A 26,119-nucleotide genomic window follows, 5' to 3' on the forward strand; every position below is an offset into this window, starting at 1 on the left:
ATTTGAAACAACGGCAAAAGTATTTGTGAGTGCAGAAAGAAATACGAAATTTCGTCTGAAAGACTTAGCATCAACCGGCCTCAAAGTGAAGAGGAAATTTATTAATTTATCACATATCTTTCTCTCAACATGACTGACACTAATATTCGGAAATATTTATTTTAGATCTCTTAACAATTCTTCAAATATTTAGATTATTATTGCTTATTAAACATATCTAAATTACATTTGTTTACCTTATTGTAGCCACTTAATTCGAACCAATCGTTGTCGTATAGGTGTTGGGCTGTCTTCGGCATGGCTCTTATTAAATTTACACGAGATATACTATCGATGCCGATCATTAGAATGCTGGGCGGTTTTTGTCGACCATGTTCAGCATCTTTCGTTTTCCAAGCTTTTAAACGCTCCCGCACTTTGGGCTTGTCGTTTATCAATGGATGCCCATTCTTATACACATTTCGCTTATTAGAATCACATTGTACTAAAATGCTTTCGATAGAAGGCGATAAAGAAACACTTTTCTTAAAAGGAACACATTTACTAAGTCTGAAAAATAACAACAAGTGATATAGGTTACACTTAAATTGGCGAGAGAAAATATTGGTTAAATAAAACAGTGCTTAACCTAGGTATGCTTATGTGTATTAGGTGTGTTAAAGAAATAACGGAATTTTTCCAATTGCTCAAAAGGCCAATTTTCATTTTTTTTTTATTTTTTATTTTTATTTTTATTATATAACTTATAAATGGTAACGATGACGTAAAAGATAGTCGAACCGTTTGGAAGATGTTCTTCCTTAACCTATAGAAACAGGATTCTTGTTGTTGTAAAAATATTCTGTTATTCGTCCAAGAACTAATATTATAACAGAAACTAAACTAAAAACCTGATTCTGATTTATTTCGCATGCTTCATAGTTTGACTGACTTAAGATATTTTCCACACAAAGGATGCTTTAGGATCTTTAAAGTTATGAACATATGTTTAAAACAATAATTCGGATGATCGCTGAAACAAGCGGATAAGCTAAGGAATAGAGTTTGAAAACAAAGTTCTAACAAGTAAGGAAGGGATAAGTTCCGTAGTGACCCAACATTTTATACTCTCGCAATTTAATTATTTAATTTTATTAATATAACACACAATTTGACCCATATATTCGTCATATATATGGTATAAAACCCATTGAAAGTTGGAAACACTAATATTAGGTATATGGGAGCGAGGTGAAGTTATGACCTGATTTCACCCATTTTTGGCAGGAAGACATATTATTAAAAGAAAAATATTCCCTACAAATTCCTTCAAAATATCTGAGAGACTTACCTATATTTTCGGTAAAAAAAATGATTAGAAACACTGAGGTCCTCATGTTCGATATATGGGGCCTTGAAAACCTATGGTCCGATTTCGGCGATTTTTAGAAAGGGGATGCCACACTATAAATGCAGTATTTATGCAAAGTTCTGTTCCGATATCTTCACTAGTGCTTAGTTTACATGTTGTAAAGTAAGCTATTCAGCTCGACTTCAAAGTTCTGGTATATAGGAAGTAGACGTGGTTGTGAACCGATTTGGCCTATTTTCACAACATATCATTGGGATCCAAGGAAAATATCACAAACCAAATTCCATTGATATATATTCGGAGATAGGGTTTCTTCCTTCTTTAAAGTGAAATTTAAGGTTCCTGGTGTTTTCCCTTACTGAATTAAAGCATTTTTAGTAGTTTTCAACATAACCTTTGTATGGGAGGTGAGCGTGGTTATAATTCGATTTCCTCCATTTTTGGACTGTATAAGGGACTGGAAAAACAACTCCTGAAAGTTTCGTTGATTTAACTTTAGTAGTTTACGAGATATGTGCAAAAAACTTAGTAGGGGGCGGGGCCACGCCTATTTTCCCAAAACAATTACATCCAAATACGCCCCTGCATAGTGCGATCCTTTGCTAGCTTTATTTATGGCTTAGTTATGGCACTTTATGTGTTTTCGGTTTTCGCCATTTTGTGGGCGTGGCAGTCATATTTTGTCCAATATAAATAAAAATTTGTTACAATATAAAATATAGGATAGTTTCTATTTAAAATTTTATTCACAATGTCCAATCGTCTGTCTATTCGGTCAAGCGACAATATGAAATTGAGACATTTGAAACAGATATTCGCATTACAGAAGGACATTAGGGTGAACACATTTTTAGCTACGTGGACGTGGTCACAGCTCAAAATTGACGTGTTGCATAGATGTACATACATATGTATATAGCAAATATATAAACATAAAGGAAAACATTAAAAATAAATATATTTATAGAAAGGATGGTAAAGAAGGGCTGAAAGCAGTATACAAATGATATAATTACGGATATAGACGGTTATCCAATGTATCGTCGTAGAAGTGTTGAGAATTGTGTCCACACATTTACAAGGCGACTGTTAAATTATAAAAAAGGAGAATTGGTTCTGTTACAGTCAGAAGCTACCATACCTTTCAGAAGGCTACAGATAAAGTAAATAAATAAGTGCCCAAGACAAACACTGTCCGCTTGCGGTTTGGATTTAGAGAAACCATGTTTTGTAGTGGAAAGAACACAAGTTAAAAAAAAATAATATTAATAACTTATGTGCGAGAACTAAAATCAGAAGGTGCAGAAAACTGCGTGCAGTAAGTAAAAACTGGCGAGCTAAATAGTTAACACGATCTAGAAGCAGTTCCCATACAAATAACTTATCCACTGAGCCTAGTACTATCGCTATAATATCTACCATCGAAGATGATGCGGCATGCATATGAAACCCCATCAGAGATTCCGGTATTTCAATCTTAAAAAGGAAGAGTTACGCAATTAAATTCTAAAATAATAGCTGCTGCTTTAGAAAACTCCACAAACATGTTGCAATCAGTTCCGGTAGAAAGCAATAATAAAAGAAAAAGTGAGGTTTTAAAAGAATCCTGTTAAAGAGGATGATGATTATCATTTCGTAATCAGTATCTTGCCGCATTTCTCATGATCTAAAACTGAAAACACGTGAAAATGATAAAGGTCGTAATTGTCGCGGCGCAAAGCGATAAAAACCAATTAGGATACATAATATTTATTACTCATAGTACTATTATTATTAAATACGTCTAGAAAGATAGATATTCAAATAAAATTCGCTGATTAAAAGTAATAGCAATTAAACTGATTTGAAGAGTTTTAAGTTATCGGAAATTAAATATATATAAATATTATTCCATCGGGACTTTTGTTTCAGACTTTAAAGTAAATATTTCGAATATTATGCAAGACAACGTGACAATTTTAAACTGGATTCAACCATGAAGTAATATACGAGTATGACCGTATGACGCATTTTGAAACTACAGAATATTAATGGATAAACGCTTTAAAAGTACTCACTTATAGTCTACATCCGCTTTGATGCCGGTTCCATTGCGCATTATGGACTGATAACAGCAATGGATGCGTCCAGATTTACTAAATGATTTGATTTCACTCTCTTCAATCTGCAGCACGTACTCCCGTGATGTTGCGTTGTAAACAACTGTCGTGAGCGGCTTTTTATTTGAACAGGGCTTGTATTTCTCACGTTTGAAATGTTGCATCATGTCCGGCGCATGCACATCCACGTCCGGTATTCGACAGGATTCACTCCAGACAAGATAACCTGTGGGTGGTCGCATTATTTTATATGTGTCATTAGTGAAAGGATTTTCAGAATTCGAATCGTTAAAAGATTCTGCGGTATGTGTTGTTTGGTCAAAGGTTGATGCCTCAATAAGTTCGGGAGTCGGTGTTGGGGTCGCTGGCAATGGTAGCTCAGTATCGGTCGGTGGTGTCTGCAAAGGCTTTGCATCAACACTTTTGTTAGACCGCAGCGTGCTGGCTGGATACAGTGTCGAGTTGGTGGAGACTATTTACGCGGATTTTTGTTTCACAGACATGTGGTGCATATACATTCATGGACGGTGGACGGTGAACATATCACAGTACATTACAGCAAGCATTATCACAACAAATCGATACAAGCAATTTTGCAAAAAGTTTAAATGTGCGAGCATCCAGAATTTTGTAGTTTTAGAGTTTTTTATAACAATAGCGCCACAAACATACAAAATAAGAAAGAACATAACACGTACATAACTAATGACGAACAAACAAAGGAGTAAAACGACACAAAATAAATGGCACAAATAAATGAGTATGCAAAATACTACTACAACAATAATACAAAATTATAAAATAATACAAAAGTATTGGCAATAGTTGGAATAATAAATTAATATAGCTTATTTATATATCTGATACTGTGAAATGTAAAAGCATTCAAAGCTATTATTGCAATTATAACGCGGAATCACAAGTAGTTTATGTATTCTGCGCAACATGTTGAGGGCATGTAGAGATTAAACTGGATATTTCATTACATAGAACAAAACTCACTTCATTCTTCCTTTAATTCTGGTTTAGGACCAAAGAACAATATGTCCCAAGATATTGTATATGAACGAAAACATCCTCTCCCTTAACCCCAACTGAACATTTTATACTCTCGCAATTTATTGATGCAATTTAACACACAATTTGCCCCCCGAATATATATTCGACATAAAGTCCAAATAGTAACGAAAATCATCATATATAGTATATAAGGGCTGAGGTAATTTCTGAACCAATTTCACTCATTTGCACCACCACAGTACATTATATACAAGACTGTACGCTCACTTAATTTTGCTAAGATATCTCACATATTAACCGTTAAATACGGAATAAAGCCCACTGTATTTTTGAAAAGCCTATAATTAGAGATATGGGAGGAAGGGGAAGTTATGACCCGAGTTTAACCATTTTTGGTACAGAGACACATTATTAGAAGAAAAATATTTCCCCTGAATTACATTAAAATATCTCAGAGATTTACTGATATTTTCGGTGAAAAATTACCCTTAGGCACTCAGTTCATCATGTTCGATATCCGCCTTTGAAAGTTATAGTCCGATTTCGACATCTTTTCTACAAGTGATGCCACATCTCAAATACCTTATGTGTATATTATAAAACTAGCTGGTCGCGCAGTCGTTGCCCTGTGTGAAATTATTTGTTTTTAAAAGAATATTAAGTTGAATATATATTGTATTGAAAAGCATTTATTTGCGATTTTTCTACATTCTTTCAATGTAACGCAGCTTGATAAACAACTTTTTGGTTTTTTTTCTACCGGTGCGTAAATGTGAAATGGTTTTCCAACTCGTGAACACTCCACGTATAGCAGGCCGTGTGCAAAATATTACATTTCCAGATTTATACCACACACTTCCAGCGACTGTCTTTGTCATCGCAAATGCAAGTCTCACTGGAAACTGAATACGTTTGAACTGAAATGGCAAATCGTTGAAATTCAAAGGAATTCGTGGAATCAAGCATTCTGTCCCTTTCAAAATTCTTGCAACTATTACATTATTCGATAACTGCGTCACAATCAGTAGGATTCAATTACACGGTTTCGGCACATTATAATGACAGATCCAACTTTAAGACGCAAAGGATGCGGTGACTTGTCAGGCAAATTCAGAGAATTTAGAAATTCCACTGAATTATTCACGGCTTCGTCTTCATTTTCAACACTTCATTTTCGATCGATTTGTACGAACACAAATCTCCCGGAATTTGACTTGTATAATTTAAGTCATCATTGAATCGTACAATTTAAGTCATTGACATCGGTATTTTTGGCAGCTAAAATTGCGCGTGCACTCAACCAATAGTAGTTACGATAATTTTGGCCAATGTTCGGATTGATATCAAATCATTAGAAGTATCCACAGGAATTTGCCCATTTCCAATTCCTTGAATATCTTCTGCGGTGCTATCTTGTTGCAGGAACACTCGCATATTCATGGTCAATCGTATGGTTTTCACGAGTCGCCACAAATACGATGAATTGAGAGATGCGTTCAATTCGTCCGCCACTGTTGATTTCGAAATAACAGGAAGTGTTTGTCAAAATTCGCCTGATAACAGGAGCACTATGCCACCAAAGCGACAGTTATTATCTGATCTGTCATAACTGATTGCTTCGAAATGACAAACAGGTTTTTCATTGATTTGCATGTTTGACGGAAGCTTCAGTACCGAATGTGCCTTTTTCCAACTTCTAGTAGCGTTGCAGCAAATCCAGTAGATGCGAGAGCCAACACAATTCCATTTTGAGATCGTATTTTTGCCAGTTCCGCCGAGCGCATCAAATAGTCCACTGTTTCCATCATTGACAGTCTTCATCAATTCATCATAGGCACTTTTTTGCTGCTCATTCAATTAAGGAAAATTTCTTGAAGTTGTTGTTCCAAAGTTATTCTGTCGTATGCACGCTCACATTCTAATGTACGATTCAGTACATTTCTGATTTGACGAATTGGCGCTGGCATATGAATTTCAGTCAAAAGTTTGCCACTCATAAGCAAACACAAATCTTCAATCAACACCAATGTTTCATTGTAGATGTCATCGTCCATTTGCAATTCTGAATTCTCTGTTACCACTTTCCCGAGTTTTCCAATTTTTTTGGATAGATAGATTAGAAAAATAAAAAAAAAATAAAAAAATTATTGAAATTTTAGAAATTTTAGAAATGATTAGTTATCTCAAAAACGGTACTCACGGATATATAGCCTATAGCCTTCCTCGATAAATGGACTATCCAATACAAAAAGAATTATAAAGGGACCACGCCCTTTTTAGTGCGATTCTTTATTCCAATTTTACTTTATTTATGGCTTAGTTATGACACTTTATAAGTTTTCGGTTTTGCGTCATTTTGTGGGCGTGGCTATGGTCCGATTTCGCACATTTTCAATAGCAACTCTACATTGGTCCCAAGGATCATATGTACCAAGTTTCGTCAAGTTTTAATTTTTACTCAAATTATCTGCTGCAGGGACGAATGGACGGACGGACAGACAGACATCCGGATTTCAACTCGACTCGTCACCCTGATCATTTTGATATGCATATATAACACTACATCTAACTCCTTTAGTTGTATGACTTACAAACAACCATTATGTGAACAAAACTTAGCAACTTTGTTGCGAGAGTATAAAAATAATTCCCTTTGATTAAGTTAGTTTAACCATTGTACGCCCTCAACTGATATTATTATTGAACATTGACTTTTCTTTATCGATCTCGAAACTTTTGCAATGACTTCAAATTAGCTCATAATTTTCAAAATTAGTAAATATATATGTGCAATTAATATTAGATATGAGAAGTTTATTTTACAAGTAATTTTAACTTGTTTTAAAATAAGTAAATGCAAAAATGTGTTAAGCATGCACTATAAAAAAAAAAAAAAAAAAACAAAATTGTATAAAAATACACACTTGCTTTTTTCTAACATATTACATATATTTGCTAAAAATACCTACGGGACAGCGTGTATATCTATTCAAATAATCAATAATTGCAAGAACCACCTCGGCGTATACGTACCCTTCATCCCAGGCACGTGAGAATAGTGCAGGACGGGAATGCGTTCATCGGCATAATCATTATTGCTCATCGAGCTACTCAAATAAACAATGAAGATCAACAGAGCGAGTAACAACAACAGTTGCTTTCGGCGTAGCATCCGATACGACCAATTGCAGTAATTGGCCGGCGGACTGCCTGCTTTGTTGGTGTTTGTGAGACGTTGCATTGACTTTTGCCAACAAGATGTTACCGCAGTTTTCAATATCTGCTGCCCCGCACATGATTGTGATTCTGTCTGTTTGTTTATCTTATGGTTCCCCAGTGATCTGATGATATCAGCTGTGAGAAATTATAAACTCAGTTTCAAGAGTTCTTAAATGTTCATAAATGTACCTTTTTGTGAAGTTTTCGATTGTGTTGTATCCATATTTGTGTTGCCCCAGGTTTTCGTACCATTTCCAAGTAAACATTCCGTTTCCTCAGCCGTTGACTCTGTTGAGCTCACTGATATCGTCGTCATAGTTCTTAATTTGCTTTGGCGCCCAGAGGAGGTAGCGCATATTAATTAATATTGAAATTACCTAAATGAAGAATTAATTCCTGATTAGTTAATTTACAAAAATATTAGAATTAATAAGGATAACTTCCACTATATTTACACTGGAGCTACTTTTACACGCTTCAAACAACCACAAGACATTTCTAAACCATTGTTGACATTTAGAAGAGATCAATGTCATATGTCATTTTTGTCGTAGAGAGAGAAATGACGATAACTGAAAGCCTAAAAAGTGCTTTAACTAAGCCATAAAAAAGTAATGAGAGCAAAATTTAGACAAAAGATCACACTAGGGATGGACATAGGAAGGTAGAGTGGATGTCGTACGACGCACTTAGGCCTTTAGGAGGCCCAGTGTGACTCCACCGGGGCCAGAATCAACTCACCATATCCTCTCTGAACCATCCTGTGGTTTTATAATGTTATTTTATAAGTTTCGATTTTCAGTTACAGATTATGATTTTCCAGAAAGTTGAGATTCTTGCAAAAATATAGCCTTGTTACTTGGGGTGAATGTATTTTTGTGAAAGGAATTTTTGAAATAGGCACAATAGTTTTTGAGTTTATTCATTACAAACATACATACTAATCTTTTCTCTTTATAATAGTAGTATAGATAAATTAAGCAACAGTAAAGATATCCAAACAAAACTTTGACAAATGTTATATTTCTAGTATGACACTGACATTATTAGACGAATCTCCGAAATCCGGTTATAAATTTTCAAGGCCCCAGATATCTAACATGAGGACCTCAGTGCTTTTGCCTAATTTTTGAACGAAAATATCGGTATATCTCTCAGATATACTAAAGGGATTTAAAGGAGAAGTGTTTCTTATAGTGGGCACACCATTCTCTGTGCCAAAATTGAGTAAACTCAATCTATAGCTCCTCTTGCACCCATATACCTCATATACGCATTTTCAAACTTCCGATAGACTTTATATCGTATACACATATAGGTTAATGGTGAGGGCTATGAGAATTATATTCCTACGAGTAGTAATTTGCCTTTGTTACTAATCATAAGCACACCCAGTACCAAATATATGGTTATCACGTTTTGATGCTATCGTACTCATCTTCATACAAAATTTAATGACTTGAAATTATTAAATCTGAAAATAATCTGTTGACCCTGAAGTTTTTCTCCTCAATTTATGTTTTTCAATTTTTAATAATGATATTTTTATGATTTTTTGTACGAAACTTATGCTTAATGACTAACGATTGTTAAATTGTGTGTTGGTTTTAGCTTACATACATATGTACGAGTATGTTGTGAGAATTGTGTTCATGTTGTGGCAGGCACAACAGTTAGATACGGGTTTTTTTGCGCAATAAAAAATTTGATTCAGGTAAGACAATGAATTGTTGAGTATAGTTTCCATCACGCTAACTGCTAATTACTATTAAAATTATTTATTTGGTAAATTCAACTGTATATAAATAGCGATGTGCAATCGATAACTCTTCATAAATATCCAAATGCATGTGAATAATTTGTTTAAATTCAGTTAAATCAATAAATAAAGTAGATAATGTTTATAATGGCTATGCCATTACGAATGTCTTTTTTAGGATGTCAATCATTTTTATTAAGAATGAACCAATGAAGGAAATCGTGACGTGACAAATGACTATGGAAAATTCTGAGTTATGTAATTATTCGTTTTCCATGTATGTATGTATGTATATGTATTCATAATTGGCTCAACATTTTAAGTTTGTTGTGAAATTAGATTTAATTCAGTACAACTCCTTATTTATAAAAAAATTAATAACATTTCGCCATAAACTGTATTAAGGCTCTAATATAGAGACAAAAAAAGAGAAAATTTAACTATTAAATGTGATGTGCTAGAATTATTCAAATAGTGCTTAGAGGACCATGATTTTATTATTAATACACTAAAGCTTGTCCAGGCATTTGAAGAAGTTAAACACCGGGGTCTTACATTTCATAAAGTATCAAATAACTATTTCATTAATAGCCACATTCAGTGGATTTTATATTACAATGTTTTATTATTTTTATATTCATAAGTTAGAAATCTCATCCGCAACAACAATAATATACTATACATATACGTATGTAGTTATCGTTCCGTATTTAGGTGAATAGCTGTGCAACGAAATTGATTAAAACTGCATAAAAACAAATATAATTGATATGATATGCACGAACACATTTAGCCCGCGAGTATGTATGTATTTACAATACGGCGCTGAAGAATTGCCTGCACACAGATCATAATTGCACACAATGGCTTTACAATAGCAAAAGGCACGATTGGACGTGACGCTCCTCAATGAGATTTAAAATAGCATGAAAAATTTACATAGCACATACATATATATATATATATATGTATATGTACAGAGACGGGCAGCTCGACATGATTTCTGAGTACCCGCCGCACAGACACTTTATGATAAATGTAAACAAAATGTATATTTTGGATTCCCACAGAGTTACTGCTTGATCAATAGAATACTTTAGTTAATAAGAACCTTCAATACCTTCTAGGTTTTGATAAGTAAGAAAATTCAATATTCCATTATTTGTTTTGATAATAAGAATAATTGGATATTCATTGCTATGACATTCGATCACTTAACGTAATGCGAAAGCATTCTCAATAATTAGCTTTCACATCCCGCGCAAGGGAAGTTAATTTGCATACCTTCGTAACATGTGTATGTGAACTTATGATATGTACTGTCTGACTCACAAGAGCGCGTCATTTCAAATACTTACATATGTACATTGTCTATTCTTTACTAATCAAATTCATTGCATTTTATTTAAATACTTTACTCACTATATGTACTTGTTATGTCAAGTCACATTTCTGTAATTATAATAACATTGACAGTTTTAAAAGAACTGTGAAATATTAATCTCGTCTTGAGTATATTAATCTTAAACTCTATTTAACCTCTTATAGTTTAGAAATGTTTATCAAAGCCCAAATATGATAAGAAATGGAATAACTCTCTCTTCGGAAACTAGGTTTCCTATGCTAAGGTTACGATCTGTTCTAAATTATTAATTACATACCATAATATTTATAAATTTTTTTATATTAATCGTAATGATTTTTACTACGTATCACTTTTCCCGATTCTTTTCTTATTCCAACAATCGATTTCACAAATACTAGTAAAGTGGAAAAATCTGTCGAATATTGTAATTTTACCTAAACGAGATATCTTGATGAAACTTGGTACTTGTGTTCATTGGCTCTATAAGAAGGTTGCTTTCGTAAATGGACGAAATCGAATCATTGCCACTAAGCTATAAACAAAGTTTTGAAAGTAAAATTTGGTACAAATGATTGTACTAGGAATAGGCATATTTGGATGTAAGTTTTTTGGAAAGTGGGCGTGGCCATGACCGTTAAAGTTCATGGTAAAGATGGTACAGAAGGGCTGCAATCGAATTGGTTTAATAGGCGTGGCTCCGCCCACTTATAGGTCAAAGACCATATCTCAGAAAATTCACTTTCATTGAAATTCGATTCATCACATTTTCCTGGCATTCCAGTGATATAAATTGAAAATGGCGCCAAATCGGTTCACAACCTACTTCGCATATACCACAACTTTGAAGACGATTTGAAGACGTTTCCTCTACAATATATAAAGTTAGCGCTAATGAAGATATCTGAAGAGAACTTTGCACAAATACTGCATTTATATTGTTGTACCGCCCTTCTAAAAATCGTCGAAATCGGACCATAAATTTTCAAACTTTCAATGGACCCATATATTTTAAAGAAATTCAGAGGGAATCTTTTTCTTCTAATAATATGTCTCCGTGCCAAAAATTAGTAAAGCGAGGAAATATAATTATTAAATAGGCGATATATTTTATTTCGGATTCAAATTACTTTACGAGAGTTAGGGTAAAGTATAATTCGAATTCGACAATTTTTTAAACGAAATTGCCTCATGTTAGGAGAGTTGTCCTTGCTAAATTCCCTTTTTATATACGAACTAGTTAATGTCCATAGCAGCAATTTTCAAAATTGCATATCTCAGTAGTATGGGGAGTGGAAATGTATGTAAAATATATAATTTTCATTTTCAAAACAACAACATATGTACATATATGGCGAGGCAACAAATATTTTTAATTTAGAAAACTCTTAAATGTAAAAATTTCATTTTCAATGTCCTCTTTTATATCACTCATTAATAGTACAACAACACATTAGTGTTTGTTGCCTATACCCACCCATAGAATGATTTATTTATTGCTTTGTATACTCAATATCTTTCCCTCAATTATTTCTGTTTGATATGTTTCTTATGTCTCTTAGTTGTCCACTTATTTATGCAAGTTTCTCAGCCACCGTATCATTTGAATTCATGCTGTTGTTTACTTTTATTTGCTTTTATTTTACCTTCACTTTGTTATTGTGATTTGCAATTACACGTGCAGTGGGCAGCGAAATTCATTGCGTTTTGCTTTTATTTATACTCTGTTAATTGTTAGGTTTTCACTTTGCTTAATTCTCACACGGCGTTCTAACAGAATATGCATTGGCGACGTGCCCTTCGTAGAATTATTTAAGCGCACAAATTGCAGTTTATTAGGAAATATTACAACGCTTATGATCTTATGCGTGAACACTTTATTTATAAATTGTCCGGTTACTTTTTAAACACAGCAGCGTTCATTTCTTAAAAACCATTTGAATTAACTTTGTCATTGTTTTTTAAATTTATAATTTTTATTATTTATATATATGTACATATGTGTATTTGTAGGCACCTACTGTCAGGCCACGAACACTTTGAACGCCACCCGCGGCCGCATCACAGACGAGACTGAATGTCGCAAAGTGGTAATCGCCATCGAATAGCTATGACGGCGGCTGCAGTCGCCAGTGGTACAGTGTCTTGCATAATTGCCAAATAATATTTTACAGAGAAAATTAATTATAATTATATTATAATAGATGCGTTGCTATTGAGCTAATTTCGAAAAAGTTCGAACTACGGGATATTACAAAATTGGCGTCAAAAGAGAGAATTCACCTCAAAATATAGAAAAGAACATTCAAAGCGGATTATGATCAGTACGATAATTTCTTATTCGAGTGTGATGCTGCTAATCTGTAGAATTCTGCCAAATGATAACTTCAAAACACATAAGATGACAAACCGATCGGTGTGCGACTAACATTGTGGTATACATATGCGACAAACAATTAAAATGTTTCGTTACGAAAAGAGAGGGCACACTAAAACACACATATGCAATATTTTTTGCGGGGTTTCATATATATGTATTTTATTTACCGCTCTTAAGCCTTGAAATATATCTAAACCTCTCTCTACAAAAACACGAATAATTAAAAAAGGAATAAAATCTCTTTGTCCAAATTGCAAAATTGCTCTACTGTACGTTTTCCGTATACAATTACACCAACTAAATTGTTGTTTCTACAGCCTCTGTTAAAAAATTTGTTTATACTCATTTATAAGTAACAACTGTATACATTGCAAGGAAAACTACAATTTCAAAAATAAAATAAAATGCAAAAAGTATTTGAAACTCCCATCAGATGCATCGCTTCTGCTTACGTATAAAATTACTTCGACCAATTTCGAGGCCTCAAGTGGCATAAAGGTGCTGTATGCACCTGTAGCAGTCTGGCATGGATAGCCAGTAGTTAAAAGAGTTAGATAAAGGTGTATATTTAATTACACATTTTGTAATTTTATAATTATTCCTACAATTTATAAGTCTTCTGTTAGTATTACATAATTGGCTACATAAATATATATACATATAAATATAGATAGATAGAAATATACATACATATATATATGCCTAAACATAATATGAATTTTGAGCTTAGACCTTGGGTTTGTTTATGGACGAATTTTAAATTACTACTTGTTTATCTTTTAAACCCTTTGAATAGAGAGCAACTAGTTTTTCTAGTTAAAAAATGGGTTTTCATTTTGAAGTTTTAATTTCATTCGCCGAGGGACAAGCAAACGTTTTTCATAATCTACCGATACAAGTCATGTTTGCGTTTGAGAACATATATTTTTTAGAATTAATCTATTTTATAGAGCAAAGGTTATAAAGAGATTATCATATTTAGTTCCTTTCAATAATAGTTATTGCTTAGAGTATAGTAGTTATAGATTATATATAGTTACTTTTTGTATTTAAAATCCGGTTCATTAAGACCAGAGTGATACAGTTCGGTATCCCCTTTTGATATAAAATGACTTCATTGGATAACACAGGTAAAGTTTTTGAAAATACTGCAGCGCTGATTATAATTATTGGAGACTTAACGCAACCTCAGATCCTCCATTCGTTAACTGTAATTAATCTTAGCAACTCTTATGGGAATGATTATTCTGGAATCTGGAACTACACGAAAAGGCACTCCACCGGAGAAACATACATACCTACCTATGCAACGCGTGTAGAGTTATAGATAAGCGTTAGCATAAGCATATATAAATAATTTATGTATGTATGTATGAGCATATCCGAGTGTACTATATTCATATAATGTCTACGCAGTCTATCAGTGGAATGTATTTTTGTGGCATTTAAATCAGCAACGTACTATATTCGCCGCTCGTTATCTCAACATAACATCCGGTACGGCGATAGTAACTAAGCGAATATTAATATGTATAAAATAGGCATTTTTAATTTGCTTCACAGCGAGCAATAAACCATAGCTCTTCAAAGAAAGGAAGCTAAAAGCTAAATATTATATGAGAATGTGATTACTACAGTATTGTTAGGAAAATACCTGTAGGAAAAAAATATTCCAGAGACCGATAGTTAAAAGTCGTAAATATCACATTTCCAGATGAAACTTATCCACATAAGTTCTGTTTCGAGAGATCACTGAAGCTTGATTTATCTATTGTAATGTAAAATAATCGGATGAAATATTGTCTTATGGGATGTGAACGCAATTGTAGTCTAATTTTCAAATTGCGACATAAGAATTTGAAGAGAAAGGTATGTTTAAAAAGGAAATGGTTGGTTCAATTTGGTCAAACTTGAAATCCAAATATACAGGATGTTAATCTTCTGCCACGGTATCAGTAAACCGCGTTTCCTGCAGGGGTTTTGTATTTTATCGCATGTACAAATATGAATGTATTTCAAAGAGCTTCAAACAAGCTGCTAACACCCCTTAATAATCACTAACTCTGATTACTGCATTGACTGGAGTGTCGATAATTTGTTTGATTGCCGTCATTGTTACTCTGTCTTTGTTAATGTGAATAAATACAGTGTATACAAAATACATATACATTCGGGTGAGTTCATGTTTGTATTTTTGTGTTTTTATTAGTTCATGAAAAATAAAAAACTTTGGTAGACCTTTGGAGACCCGCGGGGGGAGAGGTGTAGTTTTTCAAACAAAATTTTGCAATTAGGATTTATAACGACAAAAATTACGATTAACAACCGTTTTCCCATTTTCCTTATAACACAATTACATCTGAATCGTTTATTTTACAATCTGTAAATTATGCAGTTCATAGCAAAACTTTGCACAAATACATCATTATTAGTGTGACAATGCTCCCCCAAAAACCGAAATCGGACTATAACTTTTCAAGGTCCCAGATATCAACATGAGGACCTCGTGTTCGTGGCTAATTTTTTACTGAAAATATCGGTATATCTCTGAGATATTCAAAATAAATTCAAAAAATAAGTGTTTTTTTATGATATTGAGCATCCGTGCCAAATTTGTCAAGATCAGGTCAATATTTCCCCTAGCCCCCATATATTTATGAACCTCATATACGGATTTTCAGACTTCCGCTGGACTTTATACCGTATATATCGATTAATAAGTGAAAACAGGTGTTATCTCAGCCCTCATATACTATATACAATAATTTTCCTTATTCTAGTGGGCTTTATGCCGTATATGTGGAACAAATTCTGTGTTTTCTTAATAACATTAAATGCGCCCGAACTTAGCCCTTCCTTTCTTGCATACTTTGTTTCGTACACATGTAAAGTATAAAATGTTTTCTTGTTTGTTTGATGGTACTTCCTCCCACTTTTTTGTGGATAATTAATTAAATGGTTGGCCATTTTTTATTGTTCTTCCGTTGAGTATATTTTCATAGTGCAGTGTTCAGGGTATAAGTGGAGATGAGTACGTAATGAAAATATATTATGAATCAGAAGTGTTTCCATCCAACTGTACATTTTAGCTATATTGTATCGAGTATCGTATCTTGTTTGGAATTCTTATGTTTTTATCGGCATATTTTTAGAATGTGCATTTATATTTCAATAAGTGTGGTCGTTGTTTACAATATAATATTTAGATTATTACGATACAATTTTTTCTAATATTTTTGCCGAATTTGAAAAATTAAAAACTGAAAAATTCACAGAACATGCCATTTGAAAACGGAAATTCAGAAAATGATACCCGAAAACGATTTACGTACATAAAATTTCGAAATGCACTTCATTTCGTATCGATATCCACAAATTTTGATTTTAATCTATCAATTTACTTGAGAATCATTGCAAATAATTCTTCTTTTTCAAAGGGAGGGAATATTTTCAATAATATTTCCAACAAGCAGTTTCATAAATAGTTGTCAGCCGAACAAGAAAATGCTAACTAATCAGCATAAATTACAAGTATTGTCAGTCTAGGAAGTATTTAGCTCTAAAATTCTTAGAATTTACAATATTGGGACGGAAACCGAACTATTTTTATATTACATTACTCAGACTCAGATTAGATTACATGAAAAAGCATTTTGTATTTATTGATTTCATTACTAGTGAATATAGTTTTTATCAGCTTTATTTATTGCTCACCGCGTTTTATGATTTATATCTACCAGGTGACACCTGAAATTGCATTTCCCTATCACACGCTTTGCTATAACAAATGTAAGTGTAGTTCCACGACCACGAATACAATAAATGCGATTGTCATCTACATGGTTAAATATGCAAGCCTCCGATTTTAATTACAAGCACACAAATAACGCATTACACGAAGGTCGCAAACCGCGAAGTTGTAAAATTTTAAATTTCAAATGTCATGCTTCCCTAAACAAATTAAGCCAGGAAACACGCATTATACCGAAGGACATATGTTTGTGGACTTTTGAAAATTTTATTTGAAATATCAATAAAAATCAATTTATCGATCGAATAATTACTTATACATATGTAGTTTATATTTTTGATCGATATTCGTGATTGATAAGACCTTCGCGTTCCTTTGATATGTTGATACTGAATATTACTACTACTACTAGAATATTAGATACTTTGCATCAACTCGGATTTCCACCAAAAAACAAAGAAAACAGAATACCAAAGTAATTTTTTCTACGTAAACTAATAGAGGATGGAAAGCGTCACATTGAGACTAATTATTTGAGAATGATTGGATGAAATTATATGAAACTCTGAGTAGTATTCTAGTTAATTTTAGTACTCTCAAGAAAGGATAGGTATTTTGTGTTTGAGGTGTGATCTCTCGCTCAGGTTAAAAACTTCATTGTATTGGAAGTAATTTTGTAAGCAGAATGACGTGAGTGACTTTTATTTGGATAACACTTAGGATAAATTTCATATATTTTACCAATTTGAGCGATTATATTATCTATATTACTATTATAAAGAGAAAATATTTGTAAGTATGTTTGTAATGAATAAACTCAAAAACTACTGTGCCGATTTCAAAAATTCTTTTACCATTGGAAAGCAACATTCACCCTGAGTAACATAGACTACATTTATTGCTAGAATCTCAACTTTCTGGAAATAGTTCCCAGCTGTGGGTATCAAAAAGACTCCTTGATGGAGAATCTTAATCTGAAACTGAAAATCGCATTGCAATCGCGTGTCAGAGAGTCGAACGCTCGCAGCTGCTTGCTGAAAAAATTTCAAAACCTTCTAAGTACGCGCTTGAGAGTCGAGTACGTAGAGTATGCAACGGCTTAAAGAAAAAAAATTATAAATATACGAATACCAAACACCAAAACTAGATCAAGTTTTAGCTCATTGCAAATAAAAATAATTTAAGTGTGTAAAAACTTATAACTTTTGATATGTGTACTCGTGCGAAGCCGGAGCGGTCTGCTAGTATTATATAACTTGAAACAATTTGAATTTGAATATTTCGTTAATCGAATTTAACCTAAAACCTTATTTGATCGATTTTAGCTTCCCTTGATAATCCTAAAGCAATAAGTAAAGTAATCTTTTAAAATCACTTGGCAAAAGATAATCTGCTGTCAAATATACCGCAATTCCTTCATAATATTGAACACTGATTCTAAGTCCGCGAATTACGGGAGTATAATACATAACGTTTATTTTACTTTAGCATTTTTTCGAGTTTTTAGTACGCTCATTTGTAGGTGGTGATGGTTTTAAATTTGGTTGCCACTGAGTATATGTATGTATTGTATGTATATATATACTTATTTCACATTTAGTACTTGTTTATTATTTTGTATGATTTTCTACTTCTTTTATTTCGCGCTTTTACCCACAATTATTAATTTACTAATTGCAATATTATATGCGTAATACAATACATTATGTTTTTAGTATTTTTGCTAATATCCGCCAACATTACACCTGTAGAGTTAATTAATTATCTACTGCGGACAACGTGCTTGTTTTAACAAAGACAATATAAAAGCATTCACATGCATACATACATACTTATATCCGCGGGGAACAATACGATGGCATTAATTAGTTAAAATATGAAAACAAAACATGGTCACAATGTAAGTATATAATATACTTTGCGTGTAGGAGTGATATTGGATATAAATAAATATCAAATATTATTAGTAGTTTAAAAATGTTTCCACTCCCCAAACTAGAGAGAGTAGTGAATAGAACAAGGAACTCGCTTAGATTTAACAGAGGCTGTAGTATTATGTTACATACACCTACTGTGAACAGAATTACCAACTCCATACTGAAATACTAAACACTTGTACTCACACAATTAAGCCACTTCAACTATATAATATAAAAAATCATACATGTCGAATTTTAAAGCTAAATCAAAATAAAAAGTTTAACAATGGTAAAATAATATACTTAAATTTAATGCACTTAAAACAAAAATCTCCATTCTTCTTCATTGGTATGTGTTTTTCATCTATAATATAAAAATGAATCGCAAAATGTGTTGCTAAGCGCATAACTCGAGAACCGCTGAACCGATTTCGCAAATTCTTTGTTTAGAATGTTTTTAGAGGTACCGGGATGGTTAAAAAAATTGCTTGAAAAAGTCTTAAATATGTCGTTAGTCTCGAAAAAAGTCGAGAAGAGCCAAACCGATCTGGCTAATTTTAGTTTTGAAATATTTACGGAAGGCCAGGGAAGGATTAGAAAGTAAGTATATATCGAAAAATTGTGAGGAAGATAGGTTAGGTTAGGTTAGGTTATACTGGTAGGCCAATACGCCTCACATAGACCTATTTAGGTCCTTTGCGATACCAGATGGAGTGCCTCGTTGTCCACGAGGAGTAGTCATCCTTTAGGATGCCTGCGCTTGACGCGAATTTTAAAAGTTTTTGTGGCTTCACTTTTGATACCTCTTCCAGACTCTCATATTGAGAGGCCCCCAAGTAGCGAAGTCGTTGTCTTGACAATGCAGGCCAGGAGCACAGAAGATGCTTCATTGTTTCTATTGCACCTTGCTCTTGACATTTCCTGCAGTCTTCCCGATCCGTAAGTCCCATTTTGTAGGCATGTGCCGCCACCAGACAGTGTGAGTATTCCCACCAAGCTCCTGCAGTCCCTTCTATCGAGTGACAGAATGAGTTTGGTGTATTTCTGGTCTACGGCTTTACACATGGCTTTAGCGGTTTTACACCCCGGTATATTTGTCCACCGTGTTAGGATTCTCCTTTTCATGCCCCTGTCCAGATCATCGTACAGACAGTGCATGGGTTTGCCAATGTCGGTCGCGTTTCCGGACAGTTTTACGCCACTCTTGGCAATTTCGTCTACGATCTCGTTGCCTTCAATGCCTTTATACCCTGGCACCCAGTAGAAGTGAAGACACGTGTTCCTAGCAGCCCTCTCCACTGCCACCCTGGTATCCAAAACACTTTTGGCCGAAATGCAAACCGAGGTTGTTGCCTTGACTGTCTACGTAGATATTGACTTTGGAGTAGCCGGCTTCTGTGTTGAGGGCTAGCTCTGCGGCTTTCCAAATAGCAAACACCTCCGCCTGAAAGATACTGCAGTGGTTCGGAAGTTTTAAAGGCTGCCTTACACCTAACTCCTGACAGTATATTCCCGCACCTACTCCGTCCTCCATTTTCGAACCATCCGTGTAGATATTCAATGTGCTACGCGAGGTTATCATTCCCTTACGCCAGCCGTCTTTCTCCAGGTTCACTCGGAATCTTCTTTCCCAGTTCATGAGTGGGGTTAAGTAGTCGGTACTTGCCAAAACTCCCCTACCCACTGAGCTGTGCCCATAAGTTCTATACGTAAATTCTCCTGCCGCCAGTAGTCGTCCCGCAGATTTTGCCGCATAGGTTTCGGCAAAGAGATCTATCGGCGGCAGGTTAAGTATCCATTCAAGAGCTGCCGTAGGGGTGGTTCTTAGAGCTACCGTTATGCAGAGCGCTGCGAGTCGCTGAACCCTTTCCGTTGGCTTCCGGTAGGTTGATTTCTTTATGCCTGTCCACCACACAATAGCACCATAGAGCAGTATTTCTTACCCTTTCTTCCACATTGTGCTTCCATAGCAACTTACTGTCCAAGACGACTCCTAGGTACTTAGTGCGGTCCTTCGGTGATATTTCTGTTCCGTTTAGCGAGGGGAACCTCCATTGAGGGATTTTGTATTTCCTTGTAAAAACAAGCAGATCGGTTTTTTCCGCATTTAACCCTAGGCCTGCTTGTGTTGCCCAAGTTTGGACAGTATTGAGTGCGTTGGTCATAATGCTGCTAATAGTATGCAGACACTTTCCTGTTATTACTATGGCTATGTCGTCTGCATATGCTACTATCTTGGGGGCTTTACCTTCCAAGTTTTTCAATAGATTATTCACGACCAGTGTCCAAAGGAGCGGAGAGAGTACCCCGCCCAGCGGTGTGCCCCTACCAACTTCCTTGGTCGTTCTGGCATCGTTCCATTCCGCTGTTATCCTTCTAGACGTCAGGAGGCTTTTTACCCACCGTCGTATGACAGGTTCAACCCCTATAGACTCGATACCATTCAAAATGGATTCTATTGAAACGTTATTGAATGCACCGGAAATGTCCAGAAAAGCTCCTTATATTCCAGGGCTTTTTCGATGTTAAAAACTAGTGAATGGAGTGCAGTTTCTACAGATCTGCCTTTAGTATACGCACGTTGTGCTATGGACAGGCTGCCAGGGGGCGCCGTGTCCCTAATATGCACATCTATGATTTTGTGAGGAAGATAACAAGAAGATGATTTTATTTGAATTGACAACAAAATTATAAAAAAAAAAAATAATATTTTGAAAGTTGTCATTGTTGCTTTGTTCAAATATCTTTATCATTATTCAATTGTATAAGGCTGTGTCGATAGCCCAAAACAATTTGTAACAAGTAGGGAAAGGCAACCGACCATTTTATACTCTCGCAATTTATTGATGGAATTTTATTACACACAATTTGAAATAAAGTCCAATAGAATAACGAAAATCAGCATATATAGTACATGAGGGTTGAGGTAATTCCTGAACCGTTTTCACTCATTTTCAACGCCCAGTTATAATGGGAATAGGTGCAACTTGGCACCTGTTAGTAGGCAGACAAACGGTAATTCGGCCTTAAAATTACTCATAAATTGCAAATCAACGAAACACCAGTCTGCAAAATCGCCAAAAAATAGCTATAAAGAAGATTTTCCAGATATTCAAGTCGCTGGAGGTACTGCACAGGACTTTAAAAGATTTACGCGACAACGAAAATATTTTTGATGAAGCCATGATTTTGTTGACAGGTGATTTTCGACAGACTATTCCTGAATCAAGTGTTGCTGACAAACTAATCACATGCCTAAAATCATTTAATTTGTGGCGACACATAAAGAATCGCCAATTAACAAATAACATACGAGCGTTTTTCCACACAATATCATACTGCGATTGTAGAAATAGTTTAAAATGGTAGCGACGCAGTTGACACCTCGATGGATTAATAAAATTTTTAACGGGTTTCTGCCACTTCATGGCCTCGAAAAAGGAGCTTATTCATCGTGTTTTTCCTGACATGAAACCATAATATAATAAACATAAATGACTGATTGAATGACCTATTTTGGTGGTAAAAAACAAGGATCACTTTGATCTTAATGCAACAATTTAGAATTTCGTTAAAGGAGAGTTGACACAGCTACAAACCAGGATGACGTATTCAATTATCCCACAGACTATTTTAAATTGCTGGACTATCCCCACTCACTTTCAATTAAAAGTAGTATGAGTTGTCATCATGCTGCGTAACATCGACCTCGAGTAATCAATATCGTCGCCGAAGCCAAGATTGGACCAACTTAATTTTATGTATACCTTAGCCACAACAACGAGTGGCCGGGTCTGCTAGTACTCATATAAAAAGATAGGTGCAACAAAAAAATGTGAGATAAAAGAAATCGATGTTTTGTTTAAAAAACTTGCTTTATTAACTCTGGTATTTTGTTGTGGACATTTTTTGATGTAGTACATATGTGATTGGGTCTGTTCTTTGTACCTACCCGTGTGTTACATTGATCCGGAATAATTGCTCTATTAGACCTTTATAATATGCCATAATGTAGCTTTATTCGACGGGTTTTCTCGTCGAAACTGTTGCAGACAAGATACCAATTCCAACGAAATTCGGTTCATCCACTACTACAGTTTGTTAATTGGAGAAATCGGTTTACAACATTTACACCACAATTTTGAAGTCTATCTGATACAAATACTACATTTAGTGTGTGTAACCTTTCAAGGCCCCAGATATAGAACATGAGGGTCTCAGTGTTTTTGGCTAATTCGGTAATAGGAACCTTCCCTACTTGTTTCTAATTTTTTGTTAAATATCTGATTATAATGTCATATTAAGAATCTGTATATGTATATATGTAAAGAAGTGGGCGGGAGGGAATCACATCCTTTTTTCCCTCCATATATCTCTGTTATTACAATAAAATTAAAAAAGTTTAAAACCGAAAATAACAAAATTATTATATTTTTTCCCGATCGTTCCTAAGGGAGCTATAGGATATAGTAATATATTTAAACTATTTTTCTAGATTTTTGATGAAAATTTCATAACGATATCTCAATGGAAAGTATATATGGCCGCAGCTTCATACAAGCGGAACCACTGTGAAGTGGACCGTATAAGGTGTCGCCTGACATAGGGTCTACCATCATTGCCAGAGTCGTTAAACATGGATTCATCACTGTTTTACTGGAACACAATTGCAAACGTGTATTCTGGTTTATGACTTGATTCAGTTCAATTGAAGTTAAAGCAAAAGTTAAACGGAAAACGTCTTGTTGCAATCTTCTCTTTTGTCGTACTAGCACAGTGAAGTATAATAATACTGGATTGAGTTATTATTGATAAAACCGCATTTTAAAATTTAAACTGAAATGGAACTGAATTGTAAAACGTAGTCAACCGTCTTATCAATTATCTTACGATTCTTTAAATTCTTCGGATACTGACGAAACGATTGGAGTCAGTATACTAGATTATACTAGGCAAGAGATACTGAACTCACAATTTTGTATCAGACAAAATGATTTTTAAAACTTACAAAAGTATACATTTTCTGATTAACTATCCGTTCTTCCCGCTTTCGACATGTGGAATATTATGACATTAATAAATTCTAGTAAATTAACCCGACTTTTTTGGCATCTGATAAATGTAGGAAACCTTGACACGTCAAGCTAAATCGAGCAGAAATTATGCGTAATGGACATGGAGAGAGTTCTCACTTGTGTTAAGGCTGTAAATTAATCATCACTTTTATAAACATGTGCGTATTTAAGTGTAATAATAATATACATACTACTACTGTTGATTGTCAGGCAATGTAGGATAGTAATTACAAGCACATGTGGTTAGTCGATTTAAATAGTTTAAACTGTGGCATTGAGTTGTTTAAATGTATTTATGTACTTTCGTATATGTATATGTAGTACGCTTACATCGAGGCCAGTGGGACAATCGCGCCAAGAACAGCAACAGTAACACCAACAAAAACTCTCAATACTCATTTACTACGTCAGCCTTTTTACACACAAACAAACACACTAGCACTCACAACCCTTTTACTATGACTATTTTAGGAAAGCATGCACCGAAGTTAATGGCACATGCTTACTCATACTAGATACATTTAAAGGGTGTTTTTATGAGAAGAATAAAATAAATTTAGTTCATGATTCACTTTAAAAATATGCATCAACACTTCGGCGTGCAAACTACACCAGAAAACTATTTTGAGTGCAAGTTAGCCTAAAGAGTCTCTTCAGTATTACTCAAGCTTCAAGTACGAAAATTTATGTGTATTTAAATATCACTCAATATTATACACAAAACGCGAACTTTCCATAAAAAAGATTTATTTTTATTAAACCTTGTCCATAATCAATAACAACAACATATGTGTTTACTTTATCAGCTGGTTTGACATATATCCCTAGAAGCATTTCTTTAAAAAATACACCCTCTATATTCACAACCCTAACTGCATACCGCAGCTATATGGATCTCTTTATGGTGAATACTCTCAACACTCTCATCCGCCGCGTATGTATTTGTGCTTCCGCAATACGTCATTTACTTCCCTATAGTAAAAACCTTTGTCAAAGGACTACAAACAGGGTATGTATTTTTAGGAAAACAGTTATCACAAAAATTAGTAATAAAGCTGATACACCCTGTATCTATCAATGGTATTATTATCACATTTATTCTTCTTCTTCTTAACTGGCGAAGAAACCGCTTACGCGGTTATAGCCGAGTCCACAACAGTGCGCCACGCATCTCTCCTTTTGGCGGTTTGGCGCCAATTGGTAATACCAAGTGAAGACAGGTCCTTCTCCACCTGGTCCTTCCACCGGAGTGGAGGTCTCCCTCTTCCTCGGCTTCCACCAGCGGGTACTGCATCGAAAACTTTCAGAGCTGGGGCACTTTCATCCATTCGAACAACATGACCCAGCCAGCGTAGCCGCTGTCTTTTTATTCGCTGGACTATGTCTATGTCGTCGAACAACACATACAGCTCATCATTCCATCTTCTGCGGTATTCGCCGTTGCCAATGTTTAAGGGACCGTAAATCTTCCGCAAAACCTTTCTCTCGAAAACTCCTAGTGCCGTCTCATCGGATGTTGACACCGTCCACGCTTCTGCACCATAAAGTAGGACGGGAATAATGAGGGACTTGTAGAGTTTAGTTTTTGTTCGTCGAGAGAGGACTTTACTTTTCAATTGCCTACTCAGTCCATAGTAGCACCTGTTGGCAAGAGTGATTCTGCGTTGGATTTCAAGGCTGACATTATTATCGGTGTTAATGTTGGTTCCTAGGTATACGAAATTATCTACAACTTCAAAGTTATGACTGTCAACAGTGACGTGGGAGCCAAGACGCGAATGCGCTGACTGTTTGTTTGATGACAGGAGATATTTCGTCTTGTCCTCGTTCACCACCAGACCCATTCGCTTCGCTTCCTTATCCAGGCGGGAAAAAGCAGAACTAACGGCGCGGGTGTTGTTTCCGATGATATCAATATCATCGGCGTACGCCAGGAGCTGTACACTCTTGTAGAAGATTGTACCTTCTCTATTTAGCTCTGCAGCTCTTATAATTTTCTCCAGCATCAAGTTAAAGAAGTCGCACGATAGCGAGTCTTGTCTGAAACCTCGTTTGGTATCGAACGGCTCGGAGAGGTCCTTCCCGATCCTGACGGAGCTTTTGGTGTTGCTCAACGTCAACTTACACAGCCGTATTAGTTTTGCGGGGATACCAAATTCAGACATCGCGGCATAAAGGCAGCT

General features: G+C 34.8%; 1 protein-coding gene across 8 annotated transcripts in view; it reads right to left on the reverse strand.

The window, feature by feature from the left end:
- Positions 1–26,119, reverse strand: part of LOC105214910 (uncharacterized) — a 31,339-nt gene that overhangs the window by 1,568 nt on the left and 3,652 nt on the right. For 2 of the 8 annotated variants that reach the window (XR_008470831.1, XM_011188614.3), the window contains exons 1-5: positions 12,458–12,891; positions 7,879–8,066; positions 7,504–7,824; positions 3,409–3,922; positions 237–549 (exon numbers count right to left, since the gene is read on the reverse strand). Coding sequence is in view for 7 of the 8 variants with exons in the window: in XM_011188614.3 (XP_011186916.1) it covers positions 237–549; positions 3,409–3,922; positions 7,504–7,824; positions 7,879–8,005 (1,275 nt within the window). In the remaining variant the exon portion in view is untranslated. Of the gene's footprint in view, positions 1–236; positions 550–3,408; positions 3,923–7,503; positions 7,825–7,878; positions 8,067–12,288; positions 12,432–12,457; positions 12,952–26,119 lie in introns of those variants that run through there. The other 6 variants (XM_029042071.2, XM_029042070.2, XM_011188616.3 and 3 more) reach the window with 5 other exon arrangements.

The sequence above is a fragment of the Zeugodacus cucurbitae genome, chromosome 4 (genome assembly GCF_028554725.1).
Source record: "Zeugodacus cucurbitae isolate PBARC_wt_2022May chromosome 4, idZeuCucr1.2, whole genome shotgun sequence".
Classification (NCBI taxonomy): Eukaryota; Metazoa; Arthropoda; class Insecta; order Diptera; family Tephritidae; genus Zeugodacus; species Zeugodacus cucurbitae.